The sequence below is a fragment of the Leptodactylus fuscus genome, chromosome 5 (assembly GCF_031893055.1).
Source record: "Leptodactylus fuscus isolate aLepFus1 chromosome 5, aLepFus1.hap2, whole genome shotgun sequence".
NCBI classification, from domain to species: domain Eukaryota; kingdom Metazoa; phylum Chordata; class Amphibia; order Anura; family Leptodactylidae; genus Leptodactylus; species Leptodactylus fuscus.
In genome coordinates, this window is record NC_134269.1 from 66,553,976 (window position 1) to 66,574,536 (window position 20,561).

Consider the following 20,561-nt stretch of genomic DNA (forward strand, 5'->3'; position numbering starts at 1 on the left):
GGACTCAAAGTGAAGGGCGTATTGTAGAGTAGGGGAGTTAGTGGCTGTTATTAAGGCGCTCATCCCCAAAACCCACTGGAGTCAGTTGTTTATACAGGAAACCAATTTAGGAGTAAATAAAGGTACCTGTGGGACATTTTATGGAATTAAGTCTGGCTATCGAGGTTAGTCAGCCATCTCATAGTCATCTAGTAGGACAAGCGGTGATTGGACAGACAGGAATATAAAGTTTTGGCACATATACAGGCATGCATGCGACATCAAAAAGGACCAATAAGAATTTTATAGCATAATAAAGATATCAGTGAGGAACCAGAATCTGGGAACCTGCTCATCACTAGAATTATATATATATATATATATATATATATATATATATATATATATATATATATATATAGTAAATAAATCCACCCCTTTAGTATGTCTATCATCCTTATGTAATATGCTATTTTTTAAATTTAGGATAATTGGAATCAATTTAACAAACTGCAAGTACGAAAGCGGTAAGTTGATCAAATATATTTGCATGCATACAGTTTTAGAATTATATTTTGGCAGCGGTGGTGATCCCAGGTATACCATAACTTTATTTCCTTACCTTTCCTTGGCGTTTCTTCACTTGTTTTCTTTAAAAAGGGTTTGCAATAGAAAAAACAATCTGGTCTGTCAGCAACTTGTATGGATGGAAAATGTCCTTTTATTGGAAAAAGCAGTACACCACGTATCGGTCCACACTGGGACCTTTCTTACTGGGACGTCTCACAGGAGACGTCTCCCCACATTTCCCGTCACTTCCCTTTGGACCGCCATGACCACTTCTTTCAGCTGTGACTTGCCTCTGTTGGTGTTAGCGCTGAGCCACTTATATTTAGCCAATTACTGTTGTGGATGATCCACCAGCTGCCGCGTCTTGGCTCTGCTACATCGCAGCATATGCACAGCTTACTTAGTTGTATGTACATCTCTGCATATGGAGAGCATACTCAGTTGTGCTACAGCGCGGCTTAAGCTCTGCTACATCTGGCCATTTGGATTATAGGGATTATAGGGGTATTCTTATGTCAGTGTGTGAGCAGCTTCTGTGTTACAAAGGGCTGAACGGATGTTGCTGAAATGTGCCAAAGTTCTCCCCCTTCCCTCATCAGAGGCATAACAACACATTCCCTGTGGTACTCACTGAAACTCTACACCCGATATACTCCTCTTGCCCACACACAGCCTGCATGTTCTGTAGTCTCCTGATCTTCCATGAGACTCCATTTTCTTCAGCTTTCACACTGTCCAGCTTCATCCTATATAGCTCTGCCCATAAAATAGTGTGTAGCTCCGCTCACTGCCTAGCATGATCCTATCCTAGAATGGCTCAAGGACCTGTAATGATGTCATCACAGGTCCTTTAGTGTTGTGTGAACCTAAATTCCTTCACTGCGGTCATGTAGTGACATCATTTACCGGGATAAAAAGTAGCCTATGTTTTAATCGGGGTTCCTATCTATGTATGTGGCAAATTTCATGTAAATCTGTTCAGCCATTTTTGCGTGATTGAGGAACAAATAACCAAACCCACAAACTTTTATAATATTAGTAGGAGGATTAGTAGGATAGGATTGGCAATCCCAGATCCTTGGATACATACTTGCTTTACAGATATTGGTAGAAATATGGTGGAAGATAATATTACATTTGTCCCTAAGCATCAAAATAGGCAACTTTTATGTAATGATTTTGCTGCCTTGACTTTGCACGTTTCTTTTTAACATAAAAAATAGTATAAGATGATTTATAGATATGTCTAAAAGCCCAGTTTCTGCTTGTGTTTCAGTGCGTCGTGCTGCACGTGTGTGTGGATTGAAGGATGTTGGAGATGAAGAGGAGTGGACTGTTTACTGGACAGACTGCTCTGTCTCATTGGAGCGTGTAATGGACATGAAGAGATTCCAGGCAGGTTAACATACAAAAAATAGGTTTTCCAATATAAATATTCAGCTTTTTCTTTTTTATCAATCAATAAGTATATATTTTCTTATCAGAAAATCAACCACTTTCCAGGAATGAGTGAGATTTGCAGAAAGGACTTGTTGGCAAGAAATATGAATCGTTTGCTAAAGCTTTTCCCTAAAGACTACAACATCTTTCCACGAACATGGTGCCTGCCGGCTGAGTGAGTACCAGGATTTAACAGTCATTTTGCAGGTTCATTTGCATTCCTGCAAGGCTTTAGTTTCCTGCTTCTTTCAAAGAGAGTTCTGGGACTATAACATTGCATATTTCAGGATAGATGATCAATGTTCATTCGGTGGGTGTCTGACCCCTGGAGTTGCAGCACATTTGTGAACAAAGCATAATGCCTTGGCTCCACATCTCAAAGACATAGGTTATCATGTCATCATCATCTCTGTTAATGCTGTGTATTATAAAGCTATTGATAGAACTTACAATTATTATTTTTTTGCCATGTAGAACAAATGACAGAAAAAACTTCATATGTAATTGGGGTCATGCATAAGTTATATGTTGGCCATATGCAACTCAGAAATCATACAGTGTTGTAATATACTTCTATGAAGAACCATAAGGCTAAAGTCTCACATAGGGAGTCGGAACTGAAAAACACTGCAGAAAGGACTGCAGTGGAAATGTATGGCATTTTTTTCCATATTGATTTTCACAGAATCCACACAGTTCTCCTCTGCACACTTTTTTTTTAATGTAGATTGTGAGCCTCATATAGGAATCACAATGTACATTTTTTTTCCTATCAGTATGTCTTTGTAAAATGGGAGGAAATCCACACAAACACAGGGAGAAAATACAAACTTCTTTGTAAAGATGTTGTTACTAGCGAGATTCGAACCCAGGAGTCCAGCACTGCAAAGCTGCAGTGTTAACCACTGAGCCACCATGTTACCCTACTCTGCAGACTTTCTTTCCCTGTTATATCTATACCGAAATGACAGGCTGTGATTTGCAAAAACATGGCAGTTTTTCTGCAATGTTTGGATGTACTGTAAAACGCAACCTCTTTTTCCGCAGCGTTTCCGCTGTGGCTATATTGCGGTGTTTTTGTAAAATGGGGTCTCAGCCTATGGATCTAAACTGTGTGCAATGTGATGTCTTATTCCCAATATGCCATATGTTTACCTGAAGCCCTGTGTAAAAACACATCAAAGTCACCTATGTTACATCAAGACTTGACATCTTAAGGATTTTAAAGAATCTTCCTCTCCATGGGTTATAAAAAACAAAAAAACTTTGCAAGTCTTCAGTAGGTGATACCTTTTTTAATGGCTAACTCATAATGATAACAGAATATGACGTTTCGAAGCTTCCTCTGAGCTTCTTCTTCAGATATAACTAAAAACACCTTCTAGAGGCTGCATATTTATAACTGGACACAGGGGTAGGATTACAGGAGGGAGGGGGGAAGAGGCTTATTACTATATACTTATAACAACAAACAATCAATTGCCAGATCCCAGGTTCTTATCTTAATGGCTGTCTTAAGATAAGAACCTGGGATCTGGCAATTGATTGTTTGTTTTTATAAGTATATAGTAATAAGCCTCTTCCCCCCCTCCCTCCTGTAATCCTACCCCTGTGTCCAGTTATAAATATGCAGCCTCTAGAAGGTGTTTTTAGTTATATCTGAAGAAGAAGCTCAGAGGAAACGTCATATTCTGTCATCATTATGAGTTAGCCATTAAAAAAGGTATCACCTACTGAAGACTTGCAAAGTTTTTTTGTTTTTTATATTTTATAACCACTGGCTAACACGGTACCAAAACAAACATTTTCCTTTCTCCATGGGTTGTCATTCATCTTAAAATATCAGTTTGTTCTGTAATGCTGTATGCATGGATCAGTAGACAGTTAACTGGTGCATTAAACATGAGCTCATTAATGTTTCCTGAAGATACAATTGTATGTTTTCTGTGTTTTTGAATATATTAACTGGTATATTTGTGTACTGTGCTTGTGAACTTTTATGTTGTTTTTTTAATACTATTTTTGATCCTTTCTCTACTTTTGCAGTTTTGGTGATCTACAGGCCTATTGCCGGACAAAGAAAAACAAGACTTACATTTGCAAGCCTGATAGTGGTTGCCAAGGCAGGGGTATTTTTCTGTCCAAAAACATGAAGGATATCAGACACGGCGATCACATGATCTGTCAACAGTATATTGCCAAGGTGACATTTAATTTCTGCTTAATATGTCTCCAAAAAAAAACCTGAACATGGCAGCATGTAAAAAATCTAATTACTGTCAGCAAACTATATTATATCATTATTATTATATTAGACCAAGTATTACTGTAATTGTATTCATTTCTAAGCAAAGCTATCAGTATATCCACAATCTTCCAAATCTCATCTTCCAAGTGATTAATATATCAGTATATTTCCACAGCCATTCCTGATTGATGGGTATAAATTTGACCTACGTATATACGTCCTTGTAACATCTTGTGAACCTCTGCGCATTTTTATCTACAAAGAAGGTCTTGCACGTTTCGCTACTATGAGTTACACGGAACCTAGTCACAGCAATCTGGTAAGTAGGCTTAGGATATTTTATGACAATGGTTATTGATATGGACCACTGAGATCCATTAAAAGCCATATCTTTGCCATTGGAAATATGCATAGTGTTTTAGAAGTATTTCCCGTTTCAATTTTGATACTTAAATAGATTCCAGTTGTTTGAAGTTACCTCTATTCACAACATAGGGAACCAATTGTTGATCGTTGGTGGTCTCGAGGGTAGGACCCCATCCGATTACAAGAACAGGGATCCTGTTTCTCCAGTCATTTTCTTTGGGATTGCTAGAGATAGTGAGCTTTGTACTTAGTGAACTCCAGCAGTCCCATAAAAGTGAATTAATTTGTAACACATGTGCAACTAGCTGCTTCATTCATTTGGGGTTACATGAGACCCCCATTCTCATAATTGGTGGTAGTCCCAGCAGTTGCACCTCTTTTCAGCTTGTTATGCCCCTTGGTGGTTGTATTCAAATTCTATATTTTATTTGGTGATTAAGCAGTATTTAACTTGGACAATTCCTTATGACAGGATGATGTCTGTATGCACCTGACCAACTATGCCATCAACAAACACAGCGACAACTTTATTCGAGATGACATGACAGGAAGTAAAAGGTGAGTGGTGTGTGTTTCCAAATATTGTCAGGGAAATTTGCATCATGAATCAGTGAAGATTATATTGCTAGTACAATAGTGTATATTTACAAGTGTCCTTTCCTTGTTTTCCTACATAAATACATTGTTAAAGGATACCTGAATTTTCATGAAAGGTTCAAATATATTTAGGGTCTTACTGGGTAGTCTGTTCTCTGGCTGTATAAGTCTTTGTAAAATGTGTTCTATCAGTTTTTCTGCAGCAGCACATTTTATATTTCTCTCTCAGGCTGAAGAATCAGCCCCCCTCCCCCTCTATTCACTGTGTGGAAACAGAACATTCCCTCCTCCTTCCACTCACTGTGTAGCTGGCTTGCATCTATGGACGGGACTTCCCTAGTAACAGAGAGTGAACTGCAAACTGGCGAGCAGGCAATCTCCTAGAGACTTTTCACTCAGAAAGCAGCAACATGTTTACTTAAAGTGTTACATTTTGGTCTAGAACCACAAACTATATTAAATGGGACAAAGTTGTCTGAAAAGCTAGTAACAATTTAAAAACTTCAGTCTTGTCATATGGTGCTTCCTTCCAGGTAAAAATGTAAAGAAATGACATGTTTAAAACCCTCATATATATTAAAAGGAGGACTGGGTGACTGGATCATGCAGAAGGGAATCATTTGATGTGTATTTAGATTCTTATTTGCCTCTATGAAATATTTTTTTCTTCTTATAATAGGAAACTATCAACTCTGTGGACTTGGCTAGAGCACAATGCATACAACGCAACAAAGCTATGGGAGGATATTGAAGATGTGGTCATTAAGACTTTGATATCTGCACACCCCATCCTCAAGCACAACTATCGAACTTGCTTTCCAAATCATATTGCAGGCAGCGCTTGTTTTGAGATTTTAGGTTTTGACATCTTAGTGGATAGAAAATTAAAACCTTGGCTGCTGGAGGTAAAATCTCTTATGTCATTTGAACCAATAATGCTTACTGATCTGCAATTTTTTTATTGATGCAATGGTATTTTTATTGATGCACTTGTGGCATGCAGCTTAGGATCAATAGACACAAACCCAGTGTGTCTCCTGAGCTACGGACAGTGGCGTGAACCTATCATCAGCTACTGTGGGGTCCATGATACTTTTCTCCTTCTTCCCAACACTAGCTGCCAGTAAGTGGAGAACAGTATAAGAGATTTTTACAGCTATGTACTGAGCTCCCCCTTGTGGTGGCTGTTGGCAGCAAGTTTTATCACTCTAAGGGTGCGTTCACACGATGTAACGTGCCGTGTGATATGGCACGTATACGGCGTGTGAGAGTTTGCATGCCGTAAACGCTCCCATTGATTTCAATGGGTGTTAGGATCGTATACGCCACGTTATTTTGCGGCCGTGATTTTGCGGCCGCAAAATAACGCGGTGTATACGATCCTAACTTCCATTGAAATCAATGGGAGCGTTTACGGCACGCAAACTCTCACACGCTGTATACGTACCATATCACGCGGCACATTACATCGTGTGAACGCACCCTTAGGCAACATGCACACTATCATGTGCATGTTGCCGGGTTGTGATTAAGTCACACGGAATAGGACCTGTCCTGAGTTTTGCTCACGGCCCTATACACTGGACTGTGAAAATACGCAGTCATGTGTATGGGGCCATAGAGATGAAAGGGTCAGTGTGCTAGCCATGAAAAGCACAGCTAGCACACTAATTGTAATAAAGTAATATAATTGATCAATGGCAAATTGTACTATAAAATGACATTTTATTGTGTTCTTTATATCTTGGATGATATATTTATGTTGTATAAATAGGTGAATCATTCCCCAAGCTTTACCACAGACTCACGCTTAGACAGGGAAGTGAAGGATGCTTTACTTCATGATACACTTAATTTGATCAATCTCCGGGCTTGTGACAAGAGAAAAGTTTTGGAAGAAGATAAACGCAGAGTTAAAGAGCGTTTACTTCAGCGGAATCTGCCCAAGGAAAACAGGTGACAATAAGATTTTTCTCTTTTGGAAATATTTAGTGCAGCGGCGGTCCCCAGCCTTTTTTGTACCAAGGATAACTATCATGCATACCAGTTTTCGAATGGGCCAGTGAGGGGTGGTGTTTGGGGCCACTAAAACAGCGGTTACCCATGGACACCGGTGGACCCCATTGACTTAAAACTAAAGTGGCAGGAAAAAAGTCCTCCATGCAAGTCTGTTCTCTCTGACGATTTTCGGTGGTTTCTGCTATGGAGTCTCCAACAGAAATCCCGGTGCAGATATGAATATAGCCTTACATTTACATTGTGGTTTGGAAATGCAGTAGGTGTCAGGTATGTGATGTAGTTGCTTTCCCCCCTCTTAGCCACTTACATTGTTGTGTGCCTCCATGTTTGCTTCTCGGATATTATATTTACTTAAAATTTGTAAACACAGACGTGAACAATTGGAAAGTACGCAGGCCGTTTGGCTGGAGCAAGTAGAAAAGTATGAAGACAGCCACCTGGGAGGTTTCCAACGTATTTACCCACAACTCACTGATGACAAATATGAGAAGTTCTTCAAACACAGCGGGTCTTTGTTCCAGGAGACTGCGGCTTCAAGGGCTAGAGAGGAGTGTGCAAGGTAATGATTTACTTAAGAATGCCGACTTTGATAGCTTATACTAGCACGTAACCATTGGCTTCATTGAAACATCATGGGTACATAGTAGTAATAGGTGTTAGGAATGGCAGCTGATTGGAACACATAACATAACCAGTCATATGTTTGTTACACATATCTAGGAATAAGGTAACATAGTAAATCACAACATGGGGCTAACATAGACCATCAGGACATGGGAGCATTGAGCTATTATGTAATATAGTATCGCAGAAGAGTACATGTTTCAGGGTCACCAGGCTGTGGACATTCTCTGCTACCAAACTGGTATGATGTTGGGCCATCTCTAAGGGTGTTGTCTGAGTAGCCTCCCTAGTATTCACCCTGCAACCCCTGCACAAGGATGTGCACTTCGCTGTGGGAAGACTACCAGCTTGCTTCCTCGGGTGGTACCTGTATCGGTAGAAGCTGGCCCCAAGAAACTCCAGAGTAAAGCACCAAGGATCAGGCAGTAGAATGGGCAGATACCAGCAGATAGTCAGGGCAGGTGGCAAAGTTCAGAGGTAAGATCCAAGCAGTTGGACAGGGCAGGCAGCAAGCTTCAGAGTTCAGGTACAGCCCAAAGGTCAGACACAGATAACTGGAATGACAAATACAGCAGATAGAGCAAAATCAGGAACTAGCCAAGGGTCAAATCATAGGCCAGGAAAGGTTAGACAACAGGCTCACATTACAGCAAGTTTAGCATGCTAGCACCTTGCACCAGGTCTATCTAGTTAGAAACATTGTTGCTCAGGCTGGTTACTGGTTCATGCAAGACCTTTAAGAAACAGGGAAAGCCAGTTCAGGCTCCCTACGGAAGCCACAATCAGAGCCAGTAGAGGGGGAATACTGGCTGTGCACCAACAGCATTATAACATACAGTACTCCTGTCTCATTTATTTCAGATCTGTATAACCAACCTGTTAACTATATACACTTTGACAAGTATCGTAATAAAGATATGGGCTTCTACATTACACACTGTTATGCACTGCATAATGCACTGCATTATGCACTGTAAAAACCTATACTTTTTATTTCCAGGTTTGTCATGTTAAGCTATGTTAACTGCGTTTGCAGTGTCCATTGGCCATATGCAGCAGGAAAGCTGCAGAGATCAAATGTATCCATAGGCCCTCCTTTACATGATGGAGGTGAAGACAGAGTAAGGGTTGCACATATCACATATGCGTTGGTATTCCATCCGGAGGAGTCGGCATGGGGACCCCCCCAACGGAATTCCAAACACAATTGCAAGAGCTGTGCAGTAAAAGCACATGGATCCCCATAGACTAGAATGGGGTCTATGGGGTCCGAGTGCTTTCACTGCACAGCGCTTGCCAATGCGTTTGGCATTCTGTTTGGGGGGTCCCCATGCGGACTACCCCAGACGGAATACTAAAGCAGATGTGAACGAGGGCTTGCTTTGCCCTCTGTCCAGTTAGTAAATGGCATTATAGCTGTATTCTGCTGTATATAATTATTTAGTCTGCTGCACTATTCCATCCTGCAACAAATTAATACATGTGGTAAAAGGGTTATTTAATACCAGAAAACCATTTTCATGACAGGCAGCAGCTGGAAGAACTACGCCTGAAACAAGAACAAAAAGAAATACCTATTGCAAAAAAGAAGAAAGAGCAAAAAGATGTCTTGCAAGGAGAGTCCGCAGGTGAAAAGTCAGTGAAATACAAGGTGATAAGAAGACCATCTACTCGCGCTCTGTCCAGTGGCTGCAGAACGGCAGAGAGGAAGGTAATGTAGACAAAAAAGTTCTAACATAAAACGAAACATGATGGAAAGTGAGTGTACTCAGAAACTGAATTAAAGGGATACTAAACTTAAAGCCCGCCATATCTATGTAGTCTTTCTTTATGATTACATATGTATCCTTCTTTACTTGTTTTGAGAGGTAGGAGAAGACTAGCTTTGATTAAAAAACAAACTCTTGTGTTACTTACAAAGCCCAACAAGGAAAGAACATCTTTTTTTTTTTTTCAACTCAGGCCACCTAAAGACAGGACAAAAGGTAGGGAAGGACACAACTGTACTTCTATGTCTATATACAGTAATAGTTCTGAGAACCAATGGAGACATCTGTATACGTGTATGATTTATCTTAGCAACTTGTGATCTAGTATTTGACATGTAGCAACCTTTTCATTTCTAAGAGTATGGGTGCAGTACTTGTACATACTGACGTTTTTGAGACCAAAGGCCAGCAGAAGTATTTCCTTTTCGCAGATGATCTCTGTCACAGTGTTATAGTTTTATAGCCAGTTTAATCTACCATACATCAGCCTTTTTGTCTCCCTGGAGAACACAACCATTCAGTATCAGATGTCCTTTCATGAAATGTGCTGAGTCTATATCATCTCATGAATTGCAAACCTCACACGCCTCAGTGCCCTCTTAAAGTGTGTGTAGTCAGTCGTCATGCTGCGCCTGCTATCATACTCAGAGTTGTGTTCTCTGATTTCTCAAGGTATTAGGTTTTGAGGTGTGGTCTTCCTAAAGCTGGATATTTGCTGCAATCCATTAGCATTCAGTATTTCCTCATCAGATAATTTTTATGATCAATTATCAAATATAATGAAATACAACAGAAAAAAATATCCCAGTGCCTGTTTCTTCACACACCTAGAACATTTGGGGTCTGCCTTACAACCCACTTTATGTAAAAGATGTGGAGTCTTGTATACCTTGAGCAACCTGTGTATTTTGCTTACAGATATCTTAGGGAAAGCCTTGAGGACAGCCGTCCAAATCTCCATATCCCACTCCCACCGCTTATATAGAGTCTACTATCTTTCAGTATTGGTTGCTCTCACTTAAGTGGTCCATTTTGAGAGCTATAATAAAATCATCCTAATGTATTTCTGTTTTTGATCCGTGTCTGATCCATTTAACATCTGTTTTTAGTTTTTTGGTTTTTTACATCCACAAAAAAAGAATGCTGTCTTCGTTTTTCAGCATCAACTAACAATGAATCTTTGAAAAAACGAATGAAACACAGAGAGCATACGGATGAAGTCTATGTGCAGGTTTTTTTTGTTTTTAACTGCCCTGTAAACTTGCAGGACCAAGATGAGTAGAGACAAGAGAAAAAAATAGTGCATGCATTTTTTTCTTGAACAAGTAGGAGCCAATGTGAGGCTCAGAACAAATGCTGATTAACAATAATCGATTGGCCCTTGGGAAAAGGGCATTTACATGGTCCAATGTACAGTACTACATACATAGTTTTAAGCAGATGTAGAAAAAATGCTGCAAAGTAAGAATGCTTGTAAAAATAGAAGTGCATCAATTCTTCTAAGTACACTTGCACACGGGTTTTGAAGGAACTCGGATTGGGAGGTTGTTTCAAACATTTTGGAGAACTAAGTGTAGGCCTTTTGTGGATGAAGACATCCCAGACACACTGGATGATGTTAAGATCAGGGTTTTGTGGGGGCCATATCATCACTTCCAAGATTTTTCCTCCAAAAGGTGCTCACACCAAATACTGATTTTGTTAATTGACAGAAATAAACTTTTAATGCTTCTATTTTTGAAAGCATTCTTACTTTGCAGTATTTTTACAAAACTGCCCAAAACTTTAGCACAGTGCTGTAAACTTAAAGGGATTCTACCACTAAATATATATTGGGTGCATTCACACTGAGTATACACTGCATACACTGCATATACACTGACTGATTCTGAACGTTAAAACACGTTCAGAATCAGCGCGTACAAAGCGGATCCCATTAATTTCAATGGGAGCCGGCATACGTGCGCTCCCCATTGAAATGAATGGTCTGCTTTTTTCCCTATTGGTTTCAATGTGAAAAATGGGAAAAAATGGGAAAAAAGCAGCCCATTCATTTCAAAGGGGAGCGCTTGTATGCCGGCTCCCATTGAAATAAATGGGATCTGCTTTGTACGCGCTGATTCTGAACGTGTTTTAACGTTCAGAATCAGTCAGTGTATATGCAGTGTGAATGCACCCTTAGGGTGCATGCACACTACGTAACGCCGGGCGTGTATGAGAGCCGTACACGCCGGCATTACGGCATACTGCCGAACACTTCCCATTCACTTCAATGGGAGCGCTCGTAACAGCGGCGTTTACGAGCGCTCCCATTGAAGTGAATGGGAAGTGTTCGGCAGCCCTGCTGTAATGCCGGCGTGTACGGCTCTCATACACGCCCGGCGTTACGTAGTGTGCATGCACCCTTAGGGTGCATTCACACTGAGTAACGCCGGGCGTGTATCACAGCCGTACACGCCGGCATTACGGCAGACTGCCGAACACTTCCCATTCACTTCAATGGGAGCGCTCGTAAACGCCGCTGTTACGAGCGCTCCCATTGAAGTGAATGGGAAGTGTTCGGCAGTCTGCCGTAATGCCGGCGTGTACGGCTGTGATACACGCCCGGCGTTACTCAGTGTGAATGCACCCTTAGATGTCAGAATAGCCTTTAGAAAGGCTATTAGGCCCCTACCTATAGACATGGTCTCTGTGCCGCCATTTCTTAGAAATACCGGTATGCAAATGAGTTCTCTTGCAGCAATGGGGGTGGGCCACAGTGCTCAAATGGCGATGGGGGCGTCCCCACTGCTGCCAGAGAACTCTCTCCAGCGACGCCTCCATCTTCAGCTGCATGCTCCCCTTTTCTCGTCGTCTTCCGTCTGGGTCAGCTCCGACGCCTGCGCAGTCGGCTCTGCCAGTGAAACACTGGTACAACCTGCGCGCGGTGATTTTTTTGTGGTCGTTTACTTGATCTCCTGTAGTAATCGGCAACATAAAAATGGCTGCATGCAGGTTCAGTCAGCTATGAAAGCCAGGCCGGAAGACTACGCGTAGAGGCCAGTTCCTGAAGAAGATGGAGGCGGCGCTGGAGAGTTCTCTCACAGCATTGGGAACGCCCCCAGTGCTGTTTGAGTGCTGGGGCCTGCCCTCAGTGCTGTGAGAGAACTCATTTGCATAAAGACAGAAAACGGAATATCTACCGAACGGCGGCGCTGAGAAGACATCTAAAGGTAGGAGAAGAATAGCCTTCTTAAGGCTATTCCTATGTGTTAGTTAGAAAAAAAGGGATTCTAATGATAGGATCCCTTTAAGGTGAGTTAGACCCTGCTCTTTTTTCTACGTCCCCCCTCACCTGATCAGCAATAGCTTGCAGCCTTCCTTCAAGTTTCCCATAATAATGCTAAAATACTACTTTAATGGAGAAGGATGACTGAGACAACACAATTATCTGGGTCCAAATAAAACAATGGTTCAGCTTATTCTTCAGCTATTATAATCTACATATTGCAAGCAGCACAAGAAATCGAACATAGGTCCATGTAATTTCCCCCAGAAAGTGACAATGGTTGACAAATTTCAGACCTGGTGGTCTTTAGTCATATCGGTTCCTATGACTTCAGACATGGCTTGCAACAACTTGGTGTTCAGATATGAGGTGGTATTTTTTACCAAGGTGACCGCCCCTGCTGCTATATGCAAAAGGAGTAAATATACACTCACCGGCCACTTTATTAGGTACACCTGTCCAACTGCTCGTTAACACTTAATTTCTAATCAGCCAATCACATGGCGGCAACTCAGTGCATTTAGGCATGTAGACATGGTCAAGACAATCTCCTGCAGTTCAAACCGAGCATCAGTATGGGGAAGAAAGGTGATTTGAGTGCCTTTGAACGTGGCATGGTTGTTGGTGCCAGAAGGGCTGGTCTGAGTATTTCAGAAACTGCTGATCTACTGGGATTTTCACGCACAACCATCTCTAGGGTTTACAGAGAATGGTCCGAAAAAGAAAAAACATCCAGTGAGCGGCAGTTCTGTGGGCGGAAATGCGTTGTTGATGCCAGAGGTCAGAGGAGAATGGCCAGACTGGTTCGAGCTGATAGAAAGGCAACAGTGACTCAAATAGCCACCCGTTACAACCAAGGTAGCCAGAAGAGCATCTGTGAACACACAGTACGTCGAACTTTGAGGCAGATGGGCTACAGCAGCAGAAGACCACACCGGGTGCCACTCCTTTCAGCTAAGAACAGGAAACTGAGGCTACAATTTGCACAAGCTCATCGAAATTGGACAATTGAAGATTGGAAAAACGTTGCCTGGTCTGATGAGTCTCGATTTCTGCTGCGACATTCGGATGGTAGGGTCAGAATTTGGCATCAACAACATGAAAGCATGGATCCATCCTGCCTTGTATCAACGGTTCAGGCTGGTGGTGGTGGTGTCATGGTGTGGGGAATATTTTCTTGGCACTCTTTGGGCCCCTTGGTACCAATTGAGCATCGTTGCAACGCCAAAGCCTACCTGAGTATTGTTGCTGACCATGTCCATCCCTTTATGACCACAATGTACCCAACATCTGATGGCTACTTTCAGCAGGATAATGCGCCATGTCATAAAGCTGGAATCATCTCAGACTGGTTTCTTGAACATGACAATGAGTTCACTGTACTCCAATGGCCTCCACAGCCACCAGATCTCAATCCAATAGAGCATCTTTGGGATGTGGTGGAACGGGAGATTCGCATCATGGATGTGCAGCCGACAAATCTGCAGCAACTGTGTGATGCCATCATGTCAATATGGACCAAAATCTCTGAGGAATGCTTCCAGCACCTTGTTGAATCTATGCCACGAAGAATTGAGGCAGTTCTGAAGGCAAAAGGGGGTCCAACCCGTAACCAGCATGGTGTACCTAATAAAGTGGCCGGTGAGTGTATAAGTCAAGGGTAGAAATGATAAGACCCTTAATGTGTATTTAACCACTGTCAATATGGAGGTAGAAAAGATATTATTAGGTAATATACGACATCAAGACAAAGAAATCCAATTCAGAATTACTATAACCCCAGGAGACCTGGTATAGAGAGAATATGACAATCACATGGAGGAATTAAAACAAGAGGTGAAACCTGAAAACATTCCTCCTACTGGACATGAGGAAAATTTAGAAAAAACTATGTAATTTAAGCCAGACAAAATAAATCCACCTGGATCAGCAAGTTGTAATGTACCGTGGGCAGCAGAGAGAATTCCAGAGGTATAGTGATAAAGGAAAGGTTGATAGGGAATCAAGGTAGGATGGATCAAGAGCTAAACAAAGCATGCTTGAAAAGGGAAGGAACAATTCCATATGAAAGAGAAAAATGCTTCATCTAATCTGCACTCTCAGTTGAGACAGACATCATATAGATGTGAAGGAATGGGTTAACCGAGCAGGCAGTAGGAAGGAGCAGGGGAGAGATGTCAGAAACTTCATCTTACGTAGAAAATTTATTGCTAATATATCACAAATAATGAAAATGATAAATGTTATTTTCTCAATAGTAAAAATTATAATATTAGGAGGTAAAACAAAGAGGAGAACGCAATAGAACATAAGATTATATTATTTCAGGAAGAATTTGTGGCACTTCCTCTACATACAGTTAAGGCCAGAAATATTTGGACAGTGACACAATTTTCGCGAGTTGGGCTCTGCATGCCACCACATTGGTTTAGAAATGAAACCTCTACAACAGAATTCAAGTGCAGATTGTAACGTTTAATTTGAAGGGTTGAACAAAAATATCTGATAGAAAATGTAGGAATTGTACACATTTCTTTACAAACACTCCACATTTTAGGAGCTCAAAAGTAATTGGACAAATAAACATAACCCAAACAAAATATTTTTATTTTCAATATTTTGTTGCGAATCCTTTGGAGGCAATCACTGCCTTAAGTCTGGAACCCATGGACATCACCAAACGCTGGGTTTCCTCCTTCTTAATGCTTTGCCAGGCCTTTACAGCCGCAGCCTTCAGGTCTTGCTTGTTTGTGGGTCTTTCTGACTTAAGTCTGGATTTGAGCAAGTGAAATGCATGCTCAATTGGGTTAAGATCTGGTGATTGACTTGGCCATTGCAGAATATTCCACTTTTTTGCACTCATGAACTCCTGGGTAGCTTTGGCTGTATGCTTGGGGTCATTGTCCATCTGTACTATGAAGCGCCATCCGATCAACTTGGCAGCATTTGGCTGAATCTGGGCTGAAAGTATATCCCGGTACACTTCAGAATTCATCCGGCTACTCTTGTCTGCTGTTATGTCATCAATAAACACAAGTGACCCAGTGCCATTGAAAGCCATGCATGCCCATGCCATCACGTTGCCTCCACCATGTTTTACAGAGGATGTGGTGTGCCTTGGATCATGTGTCGTTCCCTTTCTTCTCCAAACTTTTTTCTTCCCATCATTCTGGTACAGGTTGATCTTTGTCTCATCTGTCCATAGAATACTTTTCCAGAACTGAGCTGGCTTCTTGAGGTGTTTTTCAGCAAATTTAACTCTGGCCTGTCTATTTTTGGAATTGATGAATGGTTTTCATCTAGATGTGAACCCTTTGTATTTACTTTCATGGAGTCTTCTCTTTACTGTTGACTTAGAGACAGATACACCTACTTCACTGAGAGTGTTCTGGACTTCAGTTGATGTTGTGAACGGGTTCTTCTTGACCAAAGGAAGTATGCGGCGATCATCCACCACTGTTGTCATCCGTGGACGCCCAGGCCTTTTTGAGTTCCCAAGCTCACCAGTCAATTCCTTTTTTCTTAGAATGTACCCGACTGTTGATTTTGCTTCTCCAAGCATGTCTGCTATCTCTCTGATGGATTTTTTTTTTTTTCAGCCTCAGGATGTTCTGCTTCACCTCAATTGAGAGTGCCTTTGACCGCATGTTGTCTGGTCACAGCAACAGCTTCCAAATGCAAAATCGCACACCTGGAATCAACCCCAGACCTTTTAACTACTTCATTGATTACAGGTTTACGAGGGAGACGCCTTCAGAGTTAATTGCAGCCCTTAGAGTCCATTGTCCAATTACTTTTGGTCCCTTGAAAAAGAGGAGGCTATACATTACAGAGCTATGATTCCTAAACCCTTTCTCCGATTTGGATGTGGAAACTCTCATATTGCAGCTGGGAGTGTGCACTTTCAGCCCATATTATATATATAATTGTATTTCTGAACATGTTTTAGTAAACAGCTAAAATAACAAAACTTGTGTCACTGTCCAAATATTTCTGGCCTTAACTGTATGTCCAGTCTGGAGCTCTTCTGTAAATGTTGGCAATGTGTACATAGGCTGTGGCCTACACTGCCTAGATGTTCTTGCTTACTTTCTAACAGCCATCTCTTTTCACCAGACCTTTTTTTCTTGTCTAGACAGAAGAAGTGAAAGAAGACTCAATGAAGCCAATAGAAATCGATGAAAAAGAGGAAATGGAACGACTACAAGGTCTTCAGCAAAGAGAGAAGCTCATTCGAGCCCTGGGCATAGTGGATCATGTCTACAGACTGCTGAGCATTCAGGAGCCCAGAACGCCTGACTTCAAGGCTCCTGACTATAGTCTCCTAGACACACAAAGTAGAAATCAAGTATGAAATAAGTACCTATGATGTAAGAGTGCTTTGGGCTCCTAGACTTACATTTCGCCATCCATCACAGCGAAGTAGGACCCAATATGTACCTGTCAATGACAACTCATGGACAACCATTTCTATTAAATCAGACCATATGATCAAGCCTAATAGGCAAACATAACCATATTATATATAGCCTCTAGAGTTATATACAGTATCCTTATTTATTCTCAAGTATTTAGTTCATTTAAAGTAATCTCATAGCTTATTTTTGTGATATAAAAGTTCTGTCAAAGCTAGCGGAGTAGTGACTAGTATTTTTATTATGATATGATTATAATATGATTATTATATGATTTTATTTCAGTCTCGATTTCACCAAGCACTAGTGATGTGCCAGGACGCAGATGGAAGCATGTCCCACGTTCCAGTGTCCTATCTAGGAAGCACAGCCATTGACCCAGCAGTACAGACAGGTGCTGCAGTCAACAAACTTCTCTTTGGCCATTCCACAGGCTTTTCTAGCCTCTTGAGTTCTATTGGAGCACCTCCTCCCACACATTATGCGACCAGAAGATATGCACATCCGAAAACCTTAACCTGGAATGGAGCCCAACGTATACAAGCTATAACTACTGTCAATGACCACCGTTCTCTTAATAAGCAAATGAAAAGTGGAACCCACATAAGACTATCTAGTGCCAAAGTCAAGGTGGAGCAGAGTGAGTGCCCCATACAGTAACGCAATGCCTTATGGCTTCTCAAGTAGCTAGTTAGTATTCACAGTCTATTTTACAAAAGCCTCTTTTCAATGCTCACGAGAAAGGTCGAGAGTCCGTGTTATGATGACAGTAAAGTATATGTAGCATTATAGGCCAGCCATTTTAGAGAACGGCCACCTGTGTAATGCATGGACATGCTGGGTCTGCCAGAGCATGCGTTGGTCTTACAGAATGGCTCTCTACATGGCTCATAAAGGGGAGGCCAGAACAAGGAGTTCCTATCTATAATGTCAGCATTCCCTAATGGTGTTGGATGCTCATTGTGAGTAAATTACTTTAAGGAGACACAACATTTTGTAACAAACAAAAATTCCCCATCCTCTTTCAATGCAGGATATATTATGGGCTTATTCTGAGTCAAGTAAGATATTTCCTCATATTTGCTTTGAGGAAATGAACATTTCTTTTTTTTTTTCCCTTCAGAAAATCCATCTAATAAAAAGCCAAATCGCTTTAATGGAGTGTATGCGGGGTCCCTGAGTAGCTTGCCTCCTAACGGCAAAGGCTCATCTACAGCTTTAACAGGTTGCACTCTGCCTGCTGTTGGGGGTTCCTCTTCTGCTGATGGATTATTAGCCATCTCATCCTGCTCAGCTACACTTGCTCAGCGCCCAAACCATTCAAGACCATATATAAATTGGTAATATATTATTTTTTTCTCATTTCCTCTGTAAACACTATATACCGTAAGTTACATACTTTGCAATAGCTGTTACATTTGCACATTATCTCATTACATTAAACATCCCTTGAGCCCAAAGAGACCTTTAGACTTGATGAGGAGGGTAATCCACTAAGTACATTGCTGAAATATCATATGCATGTGTCGAATGATGACATCTGCAGGGATCTGTATGCTTACACCCACAAAAAAGGGATTGCAGTGCGACAGAGCAATAATACACATCGGAAAAATGTGACGTATATTTTTGCTTGTGAAATTTTTGCATGATGGAACTCTGCAGCAATCTCAGCAGACGCTCTACTGTAGTTTACAGCTTTCAGCTGCCCAGGGTCGGCTTTCTGATAAGCCCTATTCATTGAGCTTAATGCATGTCACACCATGGTTTCAGTGCTGTTTTTGGAAGATTACAGGCTGATAAAAAAAAACAACTAAAAACGCCTATAACTGACAAATTCAAATTAGGCAGATTTGAGATGTTTTCATGCTAATTCAGATGAGTGTTTCCACTTTGGAATCATCATTAAGTAACTATGTGTGAATATACCCTTAATGGTTGGAGTTAACATTACTGAAGACCTCCATAAAGTTTTCAAACCACAGCATCAAGCATTTCATTTGTTAAAGATAATCTTTTTACGACTTCCACCAAGTCCAGCTCTTGCATCATTTAATAACTGCTGTTTCACTGATTCCAGCGCAATTGGAATTTTTTCTCTAGGACAAACCATTCCTGAGCAATAAGTGCAGTTAATTTTGGCATCTGATATGCTATTTAGGCTCTTTGGCGAAGTCAGGCAGGCGCAGACAAGGGGTGTCTTTTGGAGCTCTGACACTGGCTGCCTCTAATTGGAGCATCATGTCCCCTTGCCTGCTCCTGCCTGACACCACCCATCTGACAGTACAGCCTAAGTAACATATCAGGTAGCAAAACTAACTGCACTGATTTCTCAAGAACAGTGGGAACTAGAGGAAAAAATCGAACTGTGCAGAAATCAGTGGCGCAGAGCTTAAAAAGCGACGTTTGTAAAACCTCCAACCATAAGAATGTGTTCCCGGAAGCATTTGGGCAGTTCTAGGGGTCGGGTGTTGGAGATTCCCTATGTAATCATGGATGAAAAAGTGGTACTTTGAAAATGAAAGATTTCTTTATAGTCAATGGGGTATATGGAATGCCATTTTTTGTCTGTCGTGATCGGTCACTGCTGGGAAAGCCTGACTGAGACATGAATATAGCCTAATCTGAATGCTAGATATTCCCAAAGATGAATTTACTACATATTCTGCACTACTCTGCTGGGTCTTACATTTTGAAAAATTATATACAGTAAATGGATGAATATTTATGTCACTTTTTGTCTTCTAGGAAATGGACTTAAAGAGGTGCCAAATGACAAAGACCACCAACAGTCCCCACTTCAGCCTTTCTCTTTATCTCAGTTTTCTTGGTCTTCACAGCAGAATTTCAACCTTGATCCAAAATAAATGAACAATTTCTGCACATTGTTTTTTTTGCACAGATAATAGACTAGAAATGATGTCAATTGCACTATCACCATTACAATCACTATACTTGCCCTTTGATACTTCAAGTGTTATCACCTTGTCTAGTATTAGAGAAAAGACTGTGAGGGAATAGCCAAACACTGCAAATCTTATGTAAAGAAAAAGTATTAAATAAATCAAAGCTGAACACGGCTGGATATGTGTAATATAATATTTTCTGTGATTGTAAAAAAAACAAACAAAAAACTGTTCCATGTTTATTTCATATATGTAACTGGACTATTTATATGTGCATAGGACTATTCAAATAGACAATGTGCCATCTCAGCCATTGCAAAACAAGGAAGCATGTTTTTAAAGGGAGACTGCGTATTACAA

The 20,561-nt window shown here is 41.0% G+C and overlaps 1 protein-coding gene across 1 annotated transcript in view; it reads left to right on the forward strand.

Annotated features, from left to right (window-relative positions):
- The window catches only part of TTLL13 (tubulin tyrosine ligase like 13), a 30,556-nt gene extending 10,500 nt beyond the window's left edge, over positions 1-20,056 (forward strand). Inside the window, exons 3-16 of the mRNA XM_075275814.1 lie at positions 466-506; positions 1,826-1,944; positions 2,034-2,164; positions 4,036-4,192; positions 4,413-4,556; positions 5,076-5,161; positions 5,880-6,105; positions 6,975-7,156; positions 7,590-7,778; positions 9,371-9,554; positions 17,016-17,228; positions 17,581-17,935; positions 18,419-18,635; positions 20,044-20,056. Of these exons, the coding sequence (XP_075131915.1) occupies positions 466-506; positions 1,826-1,944; positions 2,034-2,164; positions 4,036-4,192; positions 4,413-4,556; positions 5,076-5,161; positions 5,880-6,105; positions 6,975-7,156; positions 7,590-7,778; positions 9,371-9,554; positions 17,016-17,228; positions 17,581-17,935; positions 18,419-18,635; positions 20,044-20,056 (2,257 nt within the window). The remainder of the gene's footprint in view (positions 1-465; positions 507-1,825; positions 1,945-2,033; positions 2,165-4,035; positions 4,193-4,412; positions 4,557-5,075; positions 5,162-5,879; positions 6,106-6,974; positions 7,157-7,589; positions 7,779-9,370; positions 9,555-17,015; positions 17,229-17,580; positions 17,936-18,418; positions 18,636-20,043) is intronic.
- Positions 20,057-20,561: the final 505 nt, after the last annotated feature.